The sequence below is a fragment of the Papaver somniferum genome, chromosome 1 (genome assembly GCF_003573695.1).
Source record: "Papaver somniferum cultivar HN1 chromosome 1, ASM357369v1, whole genome shotgun sequence".
Lineage (NCBI taxonomy): Eukaryota > Viridiplantae > Streptophyta > Magnoliopsida > Ranunculales > Papaveraceae > Papaver > Papaver somniferum.
Window position 1 is genome coordinate 23,967,287 of NC_039358.1, and position 22,269 is coordinate 23,989,555.

The 22,269-nt window shown below is 36.1% G+C and overlaps 1 protein-coding gene across 3 annotated transcripts; it reads right to left on the minus strand.

Moving 5' to 3' along the window:
* Positions 1–36: 36 nt before the first annotated feature.
* Positions 37–5,156, minus strand: LOC113281400. 3 transcript variants are annotated; one of them, XM_026530133.1, is made up of 9 exons: positions 4,968–5,156; positions 4,121–4,176; positions 3,915–4,039; positions 3,413–3,572; positions 2,397–2,818; positions 1,684–2,193; positions 1,241–1,322; positions 404–555; positions 37–200 (listed from the first exon to the last, which is right to left on the minus strand). In XM_026530133.1, the coding sequence occupies exons 1-8, from the start codon at positions 5,034–5,036 to the stop codon at positions 411–413; spliced, it is 1,569 nt and encodes a 522-aa protein (XP_026385918.1). In that variant the 5' UTR covers positions 5,037–5,156; the 3' UTR covers positions 37–200; positions 404–410. The 3 variants fall into 3 exon arrangements, with proteins under 3 accessions (XP_026385918.1, XP_026385922.1, XP_026385913.1); XM_026530137.1 differs by having other exon boundaries at positions 37–555; positions 1,684–2,184; XM_026530128.1 differs by having other exon boundaries at positions 37–555.
* Positions 5,157–22,269: the final 17,113 nt, after the last annotated feature.

Consider the following 22,269-nt stretch of genomic DNA (forward strand, 5'->3'; position numbering starts at 1 on the left):
AACGGTAATAAAATAACCAACAAAAGAATCTGCTCATAGATTCATGCAACTTCTATACTATTTAGTTTCTCAAATTGATAATTTCGCATTTCCGCAAAGCGTTTAACTTTCACGACACTAAAAGGTTTAATCTAGTCATTAAAATCACATTGCCGAAATTCAATTTTACACCAGTAAGATTCTGATACACTAAACTAGACCAACTTGTCAAGCCTTTTTGAAAAAAGAGAGAATGTTGCCCTGTTTAGCATCCTTCACAGCACCCTTTCCAGTTTTCTTGATAATTTCGCATTTCCGCAAAGCGTTTAACTTTCACGACACTAAAAGGTTTAATCTAGTCATTAAAATCACATTGCCGAAATTCAATTTTACACCAGTAAGATTCTGATACACTAAACTAGACCAACTTGTCAAGCCTTTTTGAAAAAAGAGAGAATGTTGCCCTGTTTAGCATCCTTCACAGCACCCTTTCCAGTTTTCTTGGCTCCAGCTTTGCTCACTGGATTAGATTGAGCAATACTTCCCAGTGCAGGGGACTTCTTCGCAGCTAGAGGCCTGCAATCACAAAAGGCTGTTAGTCATCTAAAAGAAACAACCCAATCATATAAAAAAAAATGAAAAAAAAAGACGCAAACTAAAAGGTCGAGGTGTCTTTCGAATATGTATTACATTCATGTTAAATTTTCAGTTGCCGATATGTAGAAACATACAGAAACACCTTGGAATTGTAAGGGGCAGACGAGCAATACAATAATGGGAACCGGAAAATTCATGTTAAATCTCCAGTTGTCAAAATACAGAAACCATATAGCTGCTTCCAGCAATATAACTTTTGCAATCCTAAGAACCTAAAGTTGAACCATGCAGAAACAAACACCTCGGTGGCAGTACAACAAAGGGACCTGGAAAACATAAAATAAAATGCAAATCTGGGGTACAAAAAATACAATGTCGCTCTCTAGTGAAGATTGGTTATCCATGATCAAACGTAGGAGGTTCCAGGTCAAAAAATATGCATCTTTGGTGATTTCAGTTACACAGTTGTAGGGGCATCGAAGCATTTGGACACTAAAATTCATGATAAAATACACTATTAATGCTTTAACATACCGAACCTCATATCACAAGCCTTACGTTCCAAATTGCATGGGAAGAAGCATCCCAAATATGGCGCAATATGAGAAAGTTACCTGTAAAGGCAATAAATGAATGTCGTTGTATTTAGGAATAGAATAATGACCTGTTTTCGGGGCTAACAGTGGTTGTGCTCTTGTCATTGCTCTTGGTATTCTTGTCCTCCCCCTCCCAAACCACCTCGGACACTGACACAAAAATCAAAGAAATCGTATGCTCATCAGAACTTTTAAATACTAGTTAACCCAATGACTCTAAACCAAGTTTAATTTTGAATAGATCAGATAACATAAATCGGCCCTTTAAGTAACAGTTACATGCTTCTCAAGATCTTCGATGAGTTAGCCATATAATGCATCTTGAGGAAGTCCAATATCCTCGTAGATATCTCAAGGAAGCACACCACGTATAAAAAATCAGCAGCAAATACAATATTACCATCATAAATCTCTTTTTTTTTTTAAATTATATTCTCGTCATGAATCAAGTTAGAACAGAACTAAATCCCAAAAGCATAAGTGTTTTGATCCAAGAAGACTTTAGTCTCACCTTCTCTTCCACGCTCATCGATCCTTGTCTTAAGCACCTTTTTCCTTTTGGGTGAATTTGGAGTAGCTTTCATTGCTGCATTCTTTTTATTTACACCATCCAAATCAAAACAACTTTCAGTCTTGTTTGGAAATGAAATCCCAGTTGAACTGCTCTTGGTTATATTAGAATCATGCTTTGGAGGCACGCGAGAATCTCTTTCAGCTGCTTTCTCTTGCTTAATCTCATTAAGGTCTTCTTTCTGCTCGTCAAAATCCAAATGGTTTTTCTCGAGAGCCAAGTTTGCAGTTTTTTTGAAATTCGAATCCAACTGCTTTCTCGGCGGATCCGGAGAAGCTAGATTGACAGCACCTTCACAATCCTCTTCATCAGAGTAATCAAGCACAACCCGTCTTTTTCTGCTGCGTTCCCCGTTAGAGGATCGCCTACGGTTCACAATTTGATCATCATCATCATCGCTGCTTATAGCTTCAACTGCTTCACGAGGACGTACTCGAGCTTCTGAGGTAACTAAGTTTCAAATCCAGGCAGAGTCAGCAAAAAGTTAGGGACCATAAGAAGGAAAATTAATTACACATTACCTGATGAAAATTTTACAGATTACCAGACGAAAATTTTAAATGAACAGAAACAAGCTTTAAGACTGCAGACTACGAAAGGATATAAGCATGTTGGGATATAAATGTGGATACATGATTCAAGCATAAACCCACCTACAGGACATGGAACAGCTTCATCAGTTGAAGGTGGTGAGCAGGGTTTTGATTTTGCACGACCCCACAAATTAGTTAATGATCCACCAGATCCTGAAGAGGTTTTGTCACTCTGACTTTTCGTTTTATTAGCAGGAGGTACAACTTCTTTTTCTCTGCCTGAATCAGTTTTGCCAGCCAGAATATTGACGCTTGACCCAGTATTTTTAACTTCTTCGGCTGATGCCACGACAGTAGAAGACTGTCCAGTTTTCAGGGTTTCTTGCTTTACTAGCTGTAATTTTGAAGAGCTTATAGTTTGGTTTGATGTATTACTCCTGGCTGGTACTGTAACTGGTGCTCTCTTGGGCTGTGGGGGAGCGACACCTATAGAAGATTCATTCAAATTGCGCTTGACATAGGAGTTCAAAACACCACAGAACCTGAAGAGATATAGAGTTGTAGTCATCAGGATTATAGGTGTCATGTTAGTAGAGTTAATGCGATACGTCAAAATGAACACACTGGAGCAACATAATTTTTAATTATAGAAGCATGATCTAATCTTTAGCTTAGTGTTTTCTAATGAACAAATATATATATATATATATATATATATATGTATATATAAACACAATTTTAGGGTTGCAAAGACAACCTATATCACCATTACAACTAAAATAACAGGCAACATCAGTCACAATTAAAAATATAGGGTGTGTAAACAGAACCTATGACCATTACAATTACAAACACAAGCAACAACCTGTCACCGCTCTGACTAGCCTTTCTAGTCAGAGCATGAGGAAGTTTTGAACAATGGTACTAATAATTCAGGAACTCAACGACATAAGCAAAATGAAAAGTTTGATTGTTTCCTAACCCAGCATTAACTTCAATAAATGAGAATCTTTATATATATTCCAATAAGAAAAAGAAGGAATAATCAAGAATCCAACTTAAGATGTAGGGTTCTGAGAGCGGGTTCCTGATAACGTGCAGAATTACGAAAACAACAATAGGGATGAAAGTGATACCTGTTGTCTCTCAAACAATTTTCTGCAGAGTTGGGTTGGTCAAAGAGCTCTTCTGACTGTATAAATTCTGCACTCCAAATCGCAGCAGGGTCTTTTGGAATGCATGCTTGCACGCTATAGACCTGAGCTGAATAATTATCTTCAAACTCATCTTTGATGTCTGCAATAGATGTTAAGGAAAACATGCATAACTGAAGGCCCAAGTAAACCGCAAATTGCTTTTCCAAAAATAAAGTAGATAAATTTGGTGATCAACAGGATTATGTAACCTTTTAAAAGTACCCTAGATTATCAATAATTTCTAGATGCAATGTATAAGTATAACTATCCTTATGCAGGTTTCTGAGAAATTAAAAAAAATCCTAAGCAGAAATCAGAAGAGCTCTATATTATTTGTAATTGATTCAATATGGATTCCTACAAAAAAATGAGATAAATAGTTGACTTCTTATGTTGTTCTAAGCACATGACTATGTTCCCAAAGTAGCACAGATTCTCTGACCTGAAAGTTTGGGTGCAGAAACAAGCCTTATACGGTAAACCGTAGGATTTTTCTTTAACCAACCAGACAAAGTGTAAATTACTTCCATCTCATTTCCATGCTTTTCAGCTAACTCCTGAAGCAACCTAAATATAACAAGCAGTATAAGTAGCTGAACAAAAATAAAGTAAACTGAGATGAAATCTGATAATGAAATCAGTTCTTACCTTTTTGCATCATTGGATGATACTGAAAAATTCCGACTAAGCCACTTGTATGATACCTGGCCATGCAATTCATATCTTAGTTAACAAAATGATGCTAAATACCTATGAGCCCATATAGCGGAATTTCCAACAAATGATGCTTCACAACAACATAGAATGCTTACTGATGAAAGAAACACAAAATCTCATGTAAAATCCCAAGGTATGACATTTAATAGAGAATCAAAGAGAAATGTTTTATAGAGTTATCCCTAATTACAGCTATACAAATTTGATAGGATACAGAAATTTTATACAGGAATTCATTGTTAAGATAATCAAAGTCCCAAATATACTGAGTCAACCATAGAGAATTTTGTGACGTCTTTAACGCAGTGCTGTATCAGCCTATTCGTCAGTATTGTGATTACAACTACCCATCATTCGGCTAATTAATCAAACTTTCAAACTCATGCTCAGAAACTATTGTTCATAAACTTATAATACTGCCAAATGAAACCCTAATTTGATTGACATGCCCAAATAAATGATGACACCGAGATCCATCGATGTAATAACAGTGATGAGACCAAATTGGTTCATCTTGAACTGTATTCCTTGAAAGATATTATCAATTTAGTTATTTGCCCTAAATTTCTCCTCTATAAAAACCCTACAACAACAAGTTGTTCAGAATCCTAAAATTATAAATAAATCCACAAAATTCGCACAGAAATGATTCTGCGGCACCATCAGTATACTTAATTTAAACTTTAACATCTAACCAAAAAAAAAAAGAAAAGAAGACAAAACTTTGATAATAATAATATATAACCCTTAAAAGATATTTGAAGATTTATATTTTTACCACTTGAAGTTTATCAGAAACAAGAGCTTCGATCTCACTTAGAACATCTAGGGTTTCGCCACCCATCATCTTCCTCGACAATCAGCTAGTGATCTTCAACTGATGCTACCAAAAATGCTGCCGCGCAAAAGGAGAGCCCACAATTTAATGGGATTATCTTTCCCGCCTTTTTCTGAAATTTGGGGATTGTTTTAGGGGTTTATTGGGTGACTTTTAGATAGATAATATAAAATGAATTTTATGTTAACCTGATTTGACAGTTGGTATTGACACGTTAGCTTTTTGGGTAACTAGGGTATCACCCAGGCCGAAGGCCTGGGCTCAACCTCTCGTGCGTCTTCGGCGCGTGGGACTTTATGATTTGGCCCGACTATCAGCATGTCTGATCATTCTGGTTCGCGACGTCCAAATTCTTTCGTCTGGTGGATTATTTTCTAGATAATGTGCATCCATAAAAATAAAGTTATTATCCTTGAATTGTTTCCTTCTAAAAAAGACGCATGTTCCTTCCAAATACCTTGGCGTTCATTAAATAATTGAAGAACAATAGAGGTGCACAATAACGTTAAGTAAATGTACGGAATACATGGATTACTTACAAATTGTTGTGGATGGTTACAAAGTGGACAAGGTTTGTATCAGCTGGATTGGAATGAACTTTATTCAAGTATAGTTTGTACCCGCATTTTAAAATAGTTTCATTTTCACATTGCATTATAACTGGAAGGTAAATAAACTTACGCTTTGCATTGAGTACTTGGCTTTGGGCGTCAAGTTTGGTTTCACGTCATTCTTATCATGCAAGACCAATACCATCCATTCTGGCCAACAAATTTTTTATAGATAGCCTTGCTATATTGCTAACTAGGGTATCACCCGGTCTTCGGCCTGGGCTCAACCTCTCGTGCGCCTTCGGCACGTGGAACTTTATGATTTGGCCCCGCTATCAGCATGTCTGATTATTCTGGCTCGCGACGTCGAAATCCTTTCATCTGGTGGATTATTTTCTAGATAATGTGCATCCATAAAAATAAAGTTACTATCCTTGAATTGTTTCCTTCTAAAAAAGACGCATGTTCCTTCCAAATACCTTGGCGTTCATTAAATAATTGAAGAACAATAGAGGTGCACAATGACGTTAAGTAAATGTACGGAATACATGGATTACTTACAAATTGTTGTGGATGGTTTCAAAGTGGGCAAGGTCTGTATCAGCTGGATTTGAATGAACTTTATTCAAGTATAGTTTGTACCCGCATTTTAAAATAGTTTCATTTTCACATTGCATTATAACTGGAAGGTAAATAAACTTATGTTCTGCATTGAGTACTTGGATCTGGGCGTCAAGTTTGGTTTCACGTCATTCTTATCATGCAAGACCAATACCATCCATTCTGGCCAATATTTTTTTTTATAGATAGCCTTGCTATATTGCTAATGAGGAACTTATAGTCTGTCAAAGAGTTACTTGTTTCCAAAAATAAAAAGTTAAACAAACTATAAGACAAAAAAAGGAAAATTGAAATGGAAATCATAAATGACGGTAAACAGATACTCGAATTAAGTCAGTTTAGTACTGCAAACACATACTCGAATTAAGTTAGTTAAGTACTGCATGCTTTGCAAAGATATAAAGATAAGCAGTAGAGATCAAAAAAAGTCCTCATCGAGATTGAAGAGAACGAACAAAAGTGAAGAAAAAAGAAAGACATAAATTTCCATTCAGGCGACAACAGCTATAAATAACTACAGGAAGAGGTTGCAGATTAAACAAATATAAAGTCCCACCACTGATATGCTGGGAAAAAACCACGAAGGTTCGAATGTTACAAACTTTTTAAGCAAATTACCAATTTCCATGTTTGGTACCATTACATTTCGGACAATGGTAAATGACAGTTAATGCAATCAGGCGAAATTAAATGAGAAAATAAATAACCAATTTGATACCAGAGTTAAAAAGGATGCTAAACAAACATCCTTTGAGAACATTTGAGAACTACTAAATTAAGGCGTTGAATTTAAAATTTAACTATGAATAAATTGTATCTAATTTATTAACAAAATAGAGAAATTTAATGACACGACTCTCACCTACACAATAAGTGAGGCAAAACAAAAGCGCAGAAATATTATAACTGCAATTGCTATCTCTAAATCTCGCATAGACCGATGATGGATTTGTGAATGTGCCAGCCGATGAGTTCTCTAGAATGTGTGCGCCTACCAACATGCAGTGATATTGCAGCAGTATCGACACCCTGTAGCATCTTCCGAAAATAAAAGAAACAGTATTGATCGACCAACATACAGATAGAAAGACACCAAAGCCAAAAATATACATAAACACAAAGAAAATAGAAAACCACTTAGTGTTGTTGCTTTCTTTGTAATTGATACTATTTCCTCCCTCCAATTTTCTTTGATGGATTACAACGAAACAATTGCCGCCATTGCTGTTTTAAGAGAATGATCCGAAGAGGGACACCAATAAATCCATTGCACATGGTAAGATCAAATTAGTAGTGATTGAAAAAAAAAAAAAAAAACATCAAAATAAAGAAGAGGAAGTTACCAAGTTTAAACAATATATTTACTTTGAACGAAGTGTACAAAAATACTTGGATTATGAAGTTTTGATGTTTGAAGTGGAAAAATTGAAAAAGTATGCTACTCTGGATGAAGAGGAGATCACTGGCCTCCGGGAGGCCACTAAAACACCCAGCGTTACATAGAGAAAGATTAGAAGGGAAGCAGAGACTGTCAAGTTATGTACTAAGTCTCTCCAACTGCCTGCAACAATGTACAGAAATGTTTGGTATCCATACTCTTCTACTCCTTTCTTTAGTAAAACATACATTAAATTGATGCTTACACATAACTGATTGATATCTCTTTGAAGATCATGCAATAGTTACTGGAATAGTTATTATGGGAGTTCCATCCATAACCTTGGTCTGCATTTCATAAAAAGTTGGTCAAACAAATGTATAAAAAACATATAACTTACAGAATTTTGCCGGATAAACCATTTATATGAATATTTTCGCTAAGTAAATGAGAATAACAAGAACTAAACGGAATGCGAACAGGAGGACCATAATCGTTTATAATCATTACCAACATTAGCCAAATCCACGGTTGAAGAACAATATTCAAAAAATTGTAAGGAAGAAAAATCTCACCTTTGAGACTCCACCAACGAAGACCACCATATTTCTTTCTTAATTTTTCAACTTAATCAGCATAAAATGGGATTGATGATTACCTGAACATACCGTTCATTATTACAATAAACTTTAGCATCATCATGGAACTTAATCAGCATATTTATTTCTTCTATTCCGTTGTGGCATTGGTGGATTCCTCACTTTCACTCTCACCTGCAAAATTCACATCAACAAACCAACCTCAGTCTCGGCTAATGATGTCCAAGATGATGCCACAAACGCTCACCTTCTACCTCTCTATATGAGCTTTGGATTTTGCGAGACGATTTGTGGTAAAACTTAAGGTAAAGAGAGAAAGAAGCCACAAACCCTCTACTACGGCCATTCAACAATGAAGAAGGCGAAAGAATTATTGAGCAGGAAAATATGTAGAGAGTTAAGTTTTTTTTGTTTCCATGAAACTGACTAATTACGGTTTCCACAGTTAGTGGAATATGATTCGTATCTAACTGCCAAAGATTTGTACGCATGGCATAATTTTGAACAAATTTTAAGCGACAGCTCTCCACGTATTGAAAATGCAAAAATGGAACAACCAAGATTTGATTAGGTCGTGACACGTTTTGGTGTTAAAACTTTTTGCCAGACCTGAAACTTTTTGACCCATTTTCCACCAAAATATCTGATACCCCATATCAAAAACGAACGACAGGATTTGTCTCAAGGACAACTGACGGTGGATGGCCAAAAAGACCACTCTGTTATAGTTTATTAATGAGGAACTTATAATCTGTCAAAGAGTTACTTGTTTCCAAAAATAAAAAGTTAAACAAACTATAAGACAGAAAAAGGAAAATCGAAATGGAAATCATAAATGACGGTAAACAGATACTCGAATTAAGTCAGTTTAGTACTGCAAACACATACTCGAATTAAGTTAGTTTAGTACTGCATGCTTTGCAAAGATAGAGAGATAAGCAGTGGAGTTCAAAAAAAGTCCTCATCGAGATTGAAGAGAACGAACAAAAGTGAAGAAAAAAGAGAGACATAAATTTCCATTCAGGCGACAACAACTATAAATAACTACAGGAAGAGGTTGCAGAATTAACCAAATATAAAGTCCCACCACTGATATGGTGGGAAAAAACCACGAAGTTTCAAATGTTACAAACTTTTTAAGCAAATTACCAATTTCCATGTTTGGTACCATTACATTCCGGACAATGGTAAATGATAGTTAATGCAATCAAGCGAAATTAAATGAGAAAATAAATAACCAATTTCACACCAGAATTAAAAAGGATACTAAATAAATATCCTTTGAGAACATTTGAGAACTACTAAATTAAGGCATTGAATTTAAAATTTAACTATGAATAAATTGTATCTAATTTATTAACAAAATAGAGAAATTTCATGACACGACTCTCACCTACACAATAAGTGAGGCAAAACAAAAGCGCATAAATATAATTGCAATTGCTATCTCTAAATCTCGCATAGACCGATGATGGATTTGTGAATGTGCCAGACGATGAGTTCTCTAGAATGTGTGCGCCTACCAACATGCAGTGATATTGCAGCAGTATCGACACCCTGTAGCATCTTCAGAAAATAAAAGAAACAGTATTGATCGACCAACATACAGATAGAAAGACACCAAAGCCAAAAATATACATAAACACAAAAAAAAAATAGAAAACCACTTAGTGTTGTTGCTTTCTTTGTAATTGATACTATTTCCTCCCTCCAATTTTCTTTGATGGATTACAACGAAACAATTACCTCCATTCGTGTTTTAAGAGAATGATCCGAAGAGGGACACCAATAAATCCATTGCACATGGTAAGATCAAATTAGTAGTGATTGAAAAAAAGAAGAAGAGCAACATCAAAATAAAGAAGAGGAAGTTACCAAGTTTAAACAATATATTTACTTTGAACGAAATGTACAAAAATACTGGATTATGAAGTTTTGATGTTTGAAGTGGAAAAATTGAAAAAGTATGCTACTCTGGATGAAGAGGAGATCACTGGCCTCCGGGAGGCCACTAAAACATCCACCGTTACATAGAGATAGATTAGAAGGGAAGCAGAGACTGTCAAGTTATGTACTAAGTCTCTCCAACTGCCTGCAACAATGTACAAAAATGTTTGGTATCCATACTCTTATACTCCTTTCCTTAGTTAAACATACATTAAATTGATGCTTACACATAACTGTTTGATATCTCTTTGAAGATCATGCAATAGTTACTGGAATAGTTATTGTAGGAGTTCCATCCATAACCTTGGTCTGCATTTCATAAAATGTTGGTCAAACAAATGGATCAAAAACATAGAACTTACAGAATTTTGCCGGATAAACCATTTATATGAATATTTTTGCTAAGTAAATGAGAATAACAAGAACTAAATGGAATGCGAACAGGAGGACCATAATCGTTTATAATCATTACCAACATTAGCCAAATCCACGGTTGAAGAACAATATTCAAAAAATTGTAAAGAAAAAAAATCTCACCTTTGAGACTCCACCAACTTAAGGAAGACCACCATATTTCTTTCTTAATTTTTCAACTTAATCAGCATAAAATGGGATTGATGATTACCTGAACATACCGTTCATTATTACAATAAACTTTAGCATCATCATGGAACTTAATCAGCATATTTCTTTCTTCTATTCCGTTGTGGCATTGGTGGATTCCTCACTTTCACTCTCACCTACAAAATTCACATCAACAAACCAACCTCAGTCTCGGCTAATGATGTCCAAGATGATGCCACAAACGCTCACCTTCTACCTCTCTATATGAGCTTTGGATTTTGCGAGACGATTTGTGGTAAAACTTAAGGTAAAGAGAGAAATAAGCCACAAACCCTCTACTACGGCCATTCAACAATTAAGAAGGCGAAAGAATTATTGAGCAGGAAAATATGTAGAGAGTTAAGTTTTTTTTGTTTCCATGAAACTGACTAATTACTGTTTCCACAGTTAGTGGAATATGATTCGTATCTAACCGCTAAAGATTTGTACGCATGGCATAATTTTGAACAAATTTTAAGCGACAACTCTCCACGTATTGAAAATACAAAAATGGAACAACCAAGATTTGATTAGGTCGTGACATGTTTTGGTGTTAAAACTTTTTGCCAGACCTGAAACTTTTTGACCCATTTTCCACCAAAAGATCCGATACCCCATATCAAAAACGAACGACAGGATTGGTCTCAAGGACAACTGACGATGGATGGCCAAAAAGACCACTATGTTATAGTTTATTAATGAGGAACTTATAATCTGTCAAAGAGTTACTTGTTTCCAAAAATAAAAAGTTAAACAAACTATAAGACAGAAAAAAGAAAATCGAAATGGAAATGGAAATCATAAATGACGGTAAACAGATACTCGAATTAAGTCAGTTTAGTACTGCAAAAACATACTCGAATTAAGTTAGTTTTGTACTGCATGCTTTGCAAAGATAGAGAGATAAGCAGTAGAGATCAGAAAAAGTCCTCATCGAGATTGAAGAGAACGAACAAAAGTGAAGAAAAAAGAGAGACATAAATTTCCATTCAGGCGACAACAGCTATAAATAACTACAGGAAGAGGTTGCAGAATTAACCAAATATGAAGTCCCACCACTGATATGGTGGGAAAAAACCATGAAGGTTCAAATGTTACAAACTTTTTAAGCAAATTACCAATTTCCATGTTTGGTACCATTACATTCCGGACAATGGTAAATGATAGTTAATGCAATCAAGCGAAATTAAATGAGAAAATAAATAACCAATTTTACACCAGAATTAAAAAGGATACTAAACAAACATCCTTTGAGAACATTTCAGAACTACTAAATTAAGGCATTGAATTTAAAATTTAACTATGAATAAATTGTATCTAATTTATTAACAAAATAGAGAAATTTCATGACACGACTCTCATCTACACAATAAGTGAGGCAAAACAAAAGCACATAAATATAACTGCAATTGCTATCTCTAAATCTCGCATAAACCGATGATGGATTTGTGAATGTGCCAGCCGATGAGTTCTCTAGAATGTGTGCGCCTACAACCATGCAGTGATATTGCAGCAGTATCGACACCCTGTAGCATCTTAAGAAAATAAAAGAAACAGTATTGATCGACCAACATACAGATATAAAGACACCAAAGCCAGAAATATACATAAACACAAAGAAAATAGAAAACCACTTAGTTTTGTTGCTTTCTTTGTAATTGATACTATTTCCTCCCTCCAATTTTCTTTGATGGATTACAACGAAACAATTGCCTCCATTGGTGTTTTAAGAGAATGATTCGAAGAGGGACACCAATAAATCCATTGCACATGGTAAGATCAAATTAGTAGTGATTGAAAAATAAAAAAGAGCAACATCAAAATAAAGAAGAGGAAGTTATCAAGTTTAAACAATATATTTACTTTGAACGAAGTGTACAAATATACTTGGATTATGAAGTTTTGATGTTTGAAGTGGAAAAATTGAAAAAGTATGCTACTCTGGATGAAGAGGAGATCACTGGCCTCCGGGAGGCCACTAAAACATCCAGCGTTACATAGAGATAGATTAGAAGGGAAGCAGAGACTGTCAAGTTATGTACTAAGTCTCTCCAACTGCCTGCAACAATGTACAAAAATGTTTGGTATCCATACTCTTCTACTCCTTTCCTTAGTTAAACATACATTAAATTGATGCTTACACATAACTGTTTGATATCTCTTTGAAGATCATGCAATAGTTACTGGAATAGTTATTGTGGGAGTTCCATCCATAACCTTGGTCTGCATTTCATAAAAAGTTGGTCAAACAAATGGATCAAAAACATAGAACTTACAGAATTTTGCCGGATAAACCATTTATATGAATATTTTCGCTAAGTAAATGAGAATAACAAGAACTAAACGGAATGCGAACAGGAGGACCATAATCGTTTATAATCATTACCAACATTAGACAAATCCACGGTTGAAGAACAATATTCAAAAAATTGCAAGGAAGAAAAATCTCACCTTTGAGACTCCGCCAACTTAAGGAAGACCACCATATTTCTTTCTTAATTTTTCAACTTAATCAGCATAAAATGGGATTGATGATTACCTGAACATACCGTTCATTATTACAATAAACTTTAGCACCATCATGGAACTTAATCAGCATATTTATTTCTTCTATTCCGTTGTGGCATTTGTGGATTCCTCACTTTCACGCTCACCTGCAAAATTCAAATCAACAAACCAACCTCAGTCTCGGCTAATGATGTCCAAGATGATGCCACAAACGCTCACCTTCTACCTCTCTATATGAGCTTTGGATTTTGCGAGACGATTTGTGGTAAAACTTAAGGTAAAGAGAGAAAGAAGCCACAAACCCTCTACTACGACCATTCAACAATGAAGAAGGCGAAATAATTATTGAGCAGGAAAATATGTAGAGAGTTAAGTTTTTTTTGTTTCCATGAAACTGACTAATTACGGTTTCCACAGTTAGTGGAATATGATTCGTATCTAACCGCTAAAGATTTGTACGCATGGCATAATTTTGAACAAATTTTAAGCGACATCTCTGCACGTATTGAAAATGCAAAAATGGAACAACCAAGATTTGATTAGGTCGTGACACGTTTTGGTGTTAAAACTTTTTGCCAGACCTGAAACTTTTTGACCCATTTTCCACCAAAATATCTGATACCCCATATCAAAAACGAACGACAGGATTTGTCTCAAGGACAACTGACGGTGGATGGCCAAAAAAACCACTCTGTTATAGTTTATTAATGAGGAACTTATAATCTGTCAAAGAGTTACATGTTTCCAAAAATAAAAAGTTAAACAAACTACAAGACAGAAAAAGGAAAATCGAAATGGAAATCATAAATGACGGTAAACAGATACTCGATTTAAGTCAGTTTAGTACTGCAAACACATACTCGAATTAAGTTAGTTTAGTACTGCATGCTTTGCAAAGATAGAGAGATAAGCAGTGGAGTTCAAAAAAAGTCCTCATCGAGATTGAAGAGAACGAACAAAAGTGAAGAAAAAAGAGAGACATAAATTTCCATTCAGGCGACAACAGCTATAAATAACTACAGAAAGAGGTTGCAGAATTAACCAAATATAAAGTCCCACCACTGATATGGTGGGAAAAAACCACGAAGTTTCAAATGTTACAAACTTTTTAAGCACATTACCAATTTCCATGTTTGGTACCATTACATTCCGGACAATGGTAAATGATAGTTAATGCAATCAAGCGAAATTAAATGAGAAAATAAATAACCAATTTGACACCAGAATTAAAAAGGATACTAAACAAACATCCTTTGAGAACATTTCAGAACTACTAAATTAAGGCATTGAATTTAAAATTTAACTATGAATAAATTGTATCTAATTTATTAACAAAATAGAGAAATTTCATGACACGGCTCTCACCTACACAATAAGTGAGGCAAAACAAAAGCGCATAAATATAACTGCAATTGCTATCTCTAAATCTCGCATAGACCGATGATGGATTTGTGAATGTGCCAGACGATGAATTCTCTAGAATGTGTGCGCCTACCAACATGCAGTGATATTGCATAAGTATCGACACCCTGTAGCATCTTCAGAAAATAAAAGAAACGGTATTGATTGACCAACATACAGATAGAAAGACACCAAAGCCAAAAATATACATAAACACAAAGACAATAGAAAACCACTTAGTGTTGTTGCTTTCTTTGTAATTGATACTATTTCCTCCCTCTAATTTTCTTTGATGGATTACAACGAAACAATTGCCTCCATTGGTGTTTTAAGAGAATGATCCGAAGAGGGACACCAATAAATCCATTGCACATGGTAAGATCAAATTAGTAGTGATTGGAAAAAAAAGAGCAACATCAAAATAAAGAAGAGGAAGTTACCAAGTTTAAACAATATATTTACTTTGAACGAAGTGTACAAAAATACTTGGATTATGAAGTTTTGATGTTTGAAGTGGAAAAATTGAAAAAGTATGCTACTCTGGATGAAGAGGAGATCACTGGCCTCCGGGAGGCCACTAAAACATCCGGCGTTACATAGAGAAAGATTAGAAGGGAAGCAGAGACTGTCAAGTTATGTACTAAGTCTCTCCAACTGCCTGCAACAATGTACATGAATGTTTGGTATCCATACTCTTCTACTCCTTTCCTTAGTTAAACATACATTAAATTGATGCTTACACATAACTGATTGATATCTCTTTGAAGATCATGCAATAGTTACTGGAATAGTTATTGTGGGAGTTCCATCCATAACCTTGGTCTGCATTTCATAAAAAGTTGGTCAAACAAATGGATCAAAAACATATAACTTACAGAATTTTGCCGGATAAACCATTTATATGAATATTTTCGCTAAGTAAATGAGAATAACAACAACTAAACGGAATACGAACATGAGGACCATAATCGTTTATAATCATTACCAACATTAGCCAAATCCACGGTTGAAGAACAATATTCAAAAAATTGTAAGGAAGAAAAATCTCACCTTTGAGACTCCACCAACTTAAGGAAGACCACCATATTTCTTTCTTAATTTTTCAACTTAATCAGCATAAAATGGGATTGATGATTACCTGAACATACCGTTCATTATTACAATAAACTTTAGCATCATCATGGAACTTAATCAGCATATTTCTTTATTCTATTCCGTTGTGGCATTGGTGGATTCCTCGCTTTCACTCAACAAACCAACCTCAGTCTCGGGTAATGATGTCCAAGATGATGCCACAAACCCTCACCTTCTACCTCTCTATATGGGCTATGGATTTTGCGAGACGATTTGTGGTAAAACTTAAGGTAAAGAGAGAAAGAAGCCACAAACCCTCTACCAAGGCCATTCAACAATGAAGAAGGCGAAAGAATTATTGAGCAGGAAAATATGTAGAGAGTTAAGTTTTTTTTGTTTCCATGAAACTGACTAATTACGGTTTCCACAGTTAGTGGAATAGGATTCGTATCTTACCGCTAAAGATTTGTACGCATGGCATAATTTTGAACAAATTTTAAGCGATAGCTCTCCACGTATTGAAACTGCAAAAATGGAACCACCAAGATTTGATTAGGTCGTGACACGTTTTGGTGTTAAAACTTTTTGCCAGACCTGAAACTTTTTGACCCACTTTCCGCTAAAAGATCCGATACCCCATATCAAAAACGAATGGCAGGATTTGTCTCAAGGACAACTGACGGTGGATGGCCAAAAAGACCACTCTGTTTTAGTTTATTGATTTTAGTCGCTTGTTTTTTTACCTGGCTTGATTGGGGTATACCTGGATTAATTGGGGTATACCTAATGAGACAAAACCTGGGTCATTTAGAAGTAAAACAGGACACCGCTTAACCATGTATTTTCCAAATGGCTAATATACCCTTGTTTAATTTACACCGAAAATTCTGATTAGGTTAATTAATTGAGTTTAGATTAAAATTTTGAAAATAAGAATTCAGTAGATTAAACCTTTTTTCTTATGAGTTCGATTTCGATCAACATTTTGAGTTCTGAAAATGTGACAAAGTCGGCAAGGTCGAAGATTGAAGAAGGTGTCGACTAACTTTGGTCGTCAATGTCGACGTTTGAATAAGGTGCCAACTATGTATAGCCGGCATGGTCTGTGGATGAAGAAACTACCGACTATTTCTGGACGGAAATATCTATGAATGAAGAAAATGCCGACTACTTTGGGTCAGCTATCTTATGGTCGGCATATAAATATTTCCTACAGTGTCAGCTATCATATAGTCGGCATATAAATATTTCTTACCCTACCGGATGACTAATAGTCGGCACACAAATAATTTCTAACATTGCCGGCTGTCTAATAGTCGGCAATGTAACCTTGCCGACTTTTAGTTATACCCAATAGAAAACAGGATATGGAAAGATGTAATTCACTTTATTCATGCAATTTTTGTTACTACATTGATTGAAACATAAAATCTAACTCCTTGTCGACGGAACAACGAATGCACTTAACATGTGCATCAAGCCTTTGAACCCCTAGGCGACCCTAGTGGACGAGTTATAGTCTCGTGAGGGTTTGCATAGAGAACTACCCAAAAAACCTACACCTAAAGCCATCAATCTTCGTTGGAAGAATCCGAGTCCCATTCAGCCGACATGAAGTCCGGATCATACTCGGGAATTTTGGATATCATGAATTGACAGCTTGCATCGAATGCGAATGCGTCCCCCTTTTCCTCCAAGTAGCGCGCTTTGACGACTTCATGCTACAAAAACAAAACACAAACTTACTTTGTTAGTGGTATTTAGTAGGAATATCAAACAACATGGATCACGTAAAATAAACCACAAAAATACTTACAAATTGTTCAATGGACAATCCAAAGTGGCTAGCGTTCAAAATCGGCTTTTGTATAGCTAAAAAAGCAAGTATAACATTTTCGATGAGTAGGTGCCTATCATGAATTTGTTGAACACTTCTTCCATTAGGATTCCCAAACTCTTGCCTATATTTGTTGTATACCCTAGCCCAAAAGGTTACGACATCCACCCTTACAGAGGACTGATTTCTAACCCGAGTTTCCGCATACCATGCTTTGGTGATGGATAGATCTTCATTTGAATCAAATGATGTCATTGTTGTATGTAGAGGTATTGGGAGATATAGATGGAGTGTATGATGGTATGAGCTTTGGAGAGTATATGCAAATAGGTGTGTGTTGTTTTGCAGAGAGAACTAGTGTATTTATAGGATGGTGCCAAAATTTGTCCGTTATGGTAGTCAATCAATGCAGTTATACTTGCAAAAATTTGAATTTTGAACTCGCCGACGAGGTTTTTGTTTCCCCAATATGCCGACTAAGTTTAGCCGGCAGGGTCGTAATTTTCTTACCCTGCCGACCTTATGATTTTAGGCATCAGGAGTCCATTCTCTTCTGTATAACAGTCGGCAAGGTATTTGGTCATTAGCGCGCCGGCTTTTATATAGTCGGCAAGATCGTAATTTTATAAGCTTGTCGACCTTATGATTTTAGTGCATCAGGAAAAGGTATTTTCTGTAACAGATAGTCGGCAGGGTCGATAATTTAATACCTTGCCGGCTGTACAACAGTCGGCTAGGTATTAATTTGCTTACTTGTCGACCCTGATAACTACACCATTGAAGCTGTCAGGGCCGACAGTCTAGTAGTTCACAACCTTACCGGCCCTGGTTTAGTCGGCAATGCAACGTAACAAAACCCTGCCGGCGGAATTATTGAAATTTAACATAGCTAAAAGCAGTATTCATTCAACAACTAGAAATCCAACATTTTTCCAAAATATGAAAACATACGTCCCATAAACCTTAAAAAAATATATGTCCAACCATTAACCTTAACATGTGTCTACCAAAACATAAGGAAATAAACTAGGAATGCATTCATTCACCATCACGACCACGGCCCCGTTTAGCATTTTCACGACCACCACCACGGGTACGAGATCTCTTTTTGTCAGCATTCATTTTGGCTTGTGCTTCCCTCTTGGCTTGTGCTTACCTCTTTAGTTCAGCATTAGCTTGCTCCCACAATTCGTCGGCATCCTCATTGTCAACATTTCTAACATAGTCAATATGCTTAGTTTGCTCTTGAATCGACAAAGGTTGTCCTCTTTCTCTCGTGCAACACATCATCTTCACAAGGATCTTCAAATGCTCCTTCTATTTTCAATTAAACAACAAACAATTAATAGACTAATTCGATAGTGTAATCTTAAAACAATAAGAATAACTCTAAAATACTTACAAAGTTCTTAAGACTTGTTGTTGGGTCTTTCGGTGGCATCTTCTTCTTACGACCCGGTTGTTCAACAGCTCGTTCCCTAATCACAGTGGGACGAGGAAAACCAAAGTACCAAGACATATAATTTTCATGCTCTTCATGACCTTCAGTCACCTCGTCCAAAAGACTCCTATCAATTTTATGCTTTTGTCTTTCCCTCCAATGAGATGTACCTGGTGCTTGAGCGTAATGGACGCCAATAATTTTTTGGGACGTGGTGCACGATTCCCTTACCACTTTAAAGAACGGCTCAACATCGAAATGAGGTTCTTCTTGGACGTAACCCACTTGTCGCATTACCCGATGTGGATCGTACATTAAAAATTCATGGGGTACAACAAGGGACCGTAGTAGAATGAAACATCATCTCTCCTTTGGATTAAACCTTTATTTCTAGCAACTCGATATGGATCAAATATTACCTCATCCACAGTAAATTTATCCAAGGCGATTCGCATTTTGATATGCTGCTGCGGCATATCCTTATCTTGAGCACCCTTAAAACTGTATTTCTGTCATCTTGGCAAGCTTTTCATTCATTTTGACGTAGGGGTTAGCTTTCACTAAAGTAGGAAAGTGCTCATATATCCAAACCTATGCAAACACAAAGTTTAGTAAGAATCTTACATTGCGAGCATTTTGCAATTATAAATGATTTAGAAAATTTCATCTTCTCTATCCTTATCTTTATCTACATCACCATCATCATCATCATCATTACCTCCTCCAACAGGTCGCATGTCTTGATCACCACCATCATCATCATCATTGTTACCTCCTCTAGCAGCCGGAGTTCTTTCAACATCATCATCATCATTACCTCTTCTACTAGATGGAATTGATTGGTCTTCATCTGGAGTTTCATCTGAATCATTTGGTTCTGGTGGTGGTTGAGAATCATTCCATTCACGGATCTTGAGCGTTCCAGGCTAAACTAATGCCCCTCTATGTGTTGCAAGTCAAGAGTTTGTCACCAACACGAGGAGGTCTTGAAGGAGGGGTAACAGTTTTCTTCTTTCCTTTGCCGACCTGAACAAGAACAATCAAGAAAAATTCATAATTCGGCAGGGTCCTATTCAAATAACCTGTCGGCTTATAACAAATATGAACACAATATATACGAGGATTTTCCACATAATTAGTCGGCAAGTTCCATAAACAATACATTTCCGGCTAAAAAACTGCCGGCAGGGTGGTATCCAAATACCATTTCGGCTTTAAGCATCAGGAACCACTATTTTCAAAATAAACCGCCGTCATGGTATTTGAGTTATAACCCACCGACTAAAAAAAAATCGTCGACAAGCTATTAGGTTGAATACCTTTCCGACTCTGTGAAAATCAGTTACATGTATTCAACAGCCGGCAAGATCTTCAACCTAAGAGCTTGCCGACTAACCCTAAATATGAAAAGTCGGAATGGTCGTGGAACAAACACCTTGCCGGATAAATAAGTGCAAATTCACAAATTCGATTTTTCTGACCTAATTTGACATGCAAACATGAAACTGAAGTACTGGAGTGAGTTTAAGTAGACCCTTACTTTCTTAATCGGGTCATTTCTTCAGTTTTAGCGGCGTTGATTTCTTCTTTTTCGACGAGTTTTTTCTTCACTTTCTTTTGAACTAAATTTACAATTTCAGGGTTGTATTCATTGGGTTTTCTGTTTGCTCCTTTCATTCGACTAGGCCTCGGCCGTGGTGGCTCCATGTTTGAAGATTAATCGGAATTTTCGAATCGACGATTACGACGAATTAATCGACGAGTTTTCAATGGTGGGGGATGGAGAAGCCGGCAAGGTAGAGGTGGAGGATAAGAAGAAGAGAAGAAGATGAAATGAAAAAATGAAAACTGATTTAGGGTAATAAGAATTATAAAAGGTAAGGGTAGTTTTGTAACTTCACCCATATTCGGCCTCCCCTTAGTAAGGGCACTATGTCCATTTAAATCTGGGTATACCCCAATTTGGACAGGTTTTTTTAGGTGGTGAAGATAAGTTTCACAAGTACTTTCAACTGTCCGAGTGGATTTCAACCACAACAACAACAATTTCAGCCGCAACAACAACAACAACCTCAAAATCTGGGGTCCAATACGGAAGAGTTGCTGAAATCTTTTATGCAAAGAATGGATGGTACGGTTAAGGACTTGCAAACTCAAGTTGGTTCCATGGCTATTGAGTTGAACCAATAGAAAGCACAAAATAGTATGAAACTCCCTTTTCAACCTCTTAACCCAAGAGTCCTATTACATTGAGAAGTGGTACACAACTTGTGCAACCTGAAATTGTTGATGTGGGTGATATGGAGACTCGGAAAGAACCTGTTTTGGAGGAAAAGAATGATGATTGTCCCCAAAATTCTGGGTACCTATTTCTAACTTTAAAACTCCTATTACTACTTGTGTTCCTTCTTTACCTTTCCCTCGTAGGTTTTCTAATTCTAAGAAGGCGGAACTAGAAAAGGAGATTTTAGACATCTTCAATAAGCTTCATGTAAACATCCCACTCATTGATGTTATCAAGCAAGTACCCAAGTATGCTTAGGTTTTGAAGGACTTGTGTACCAAGAAGAAAAAACTTGTAACGACCCTCAAGCTCGTCAACACTATTTGACTGGTCTAGCGATGATCAAGAGACAAATTTACCGCTAATGGATCGATCAGCTAACATAGATTTTAATTAATAGAAATTAATCTAACAACGGTCTAGATACGGAACTAGTATCATTGGATATGCCTCAAAAAGTTAGGCGAAATGGATTACTCGAACGTGTCATTCGGATATCGGACGAAGAAGATATCATCGGATAAGTATGAAGGGAAAATTAGTCTTTTCGCAAATAGACCGACCTGGCCGCCCTTATCCGTTTCGTGGGTGCCTTGATAATTCATATTTGGTTTTATCCAAAACGTGTCGAAGAGAAACTCATTTCTCTTTTCTTCTTATCTTTCCTTCTTCTTTCTTCTTCTTCCTTGTTCTTTCTCTTCTCCTTCTCTGTCGAGCTCAGTTCATAAGAATTGGGTTGTTTTTATGTGAGTTATTCATAGAAACTTAGTTAGTTTAATGAGTTGAAGAAGATGAAGTTATAATTGAGGTTGTTTGAGCTCCAGAAGAAGAAGAAGGTTGTTGTTGATGTTGATTTGAAGTTAGGGCTTCTGAAATTAGGGTTCGTGTAGAACGGATGATGCATAACGTTGTTAATGGATGAAGAATTGAGGGGTTATTACTTAATTGTTGAGATAAATCTATTCCGGTGAAGAATCTCAGGCAAGGTAATTTAGGGT

Coding starts and splice junctions, on each gene's coding strand:
- LOC113281400 (XM_026530133.1), bottom strand. CDS start 5,036: ATGATGGGTGGCGAAACCCTAGATGTTCTAAGTGAGATCGAAGCTCTT. Junction 4,177..4,967: donor TTTCTGATAAACTTCAAGTG/GTAAAAATATAA, acceptor TTGCATGGCCAG/GTATCATACAAGTGGCTTAG. Junction 2,819..3,412: donor AATTGTTTGAGAGACAACAG/GTATCACTTTCA, acceptor ATATCTCTTCAG/GTTCTGTGGTGTTTTGAACT.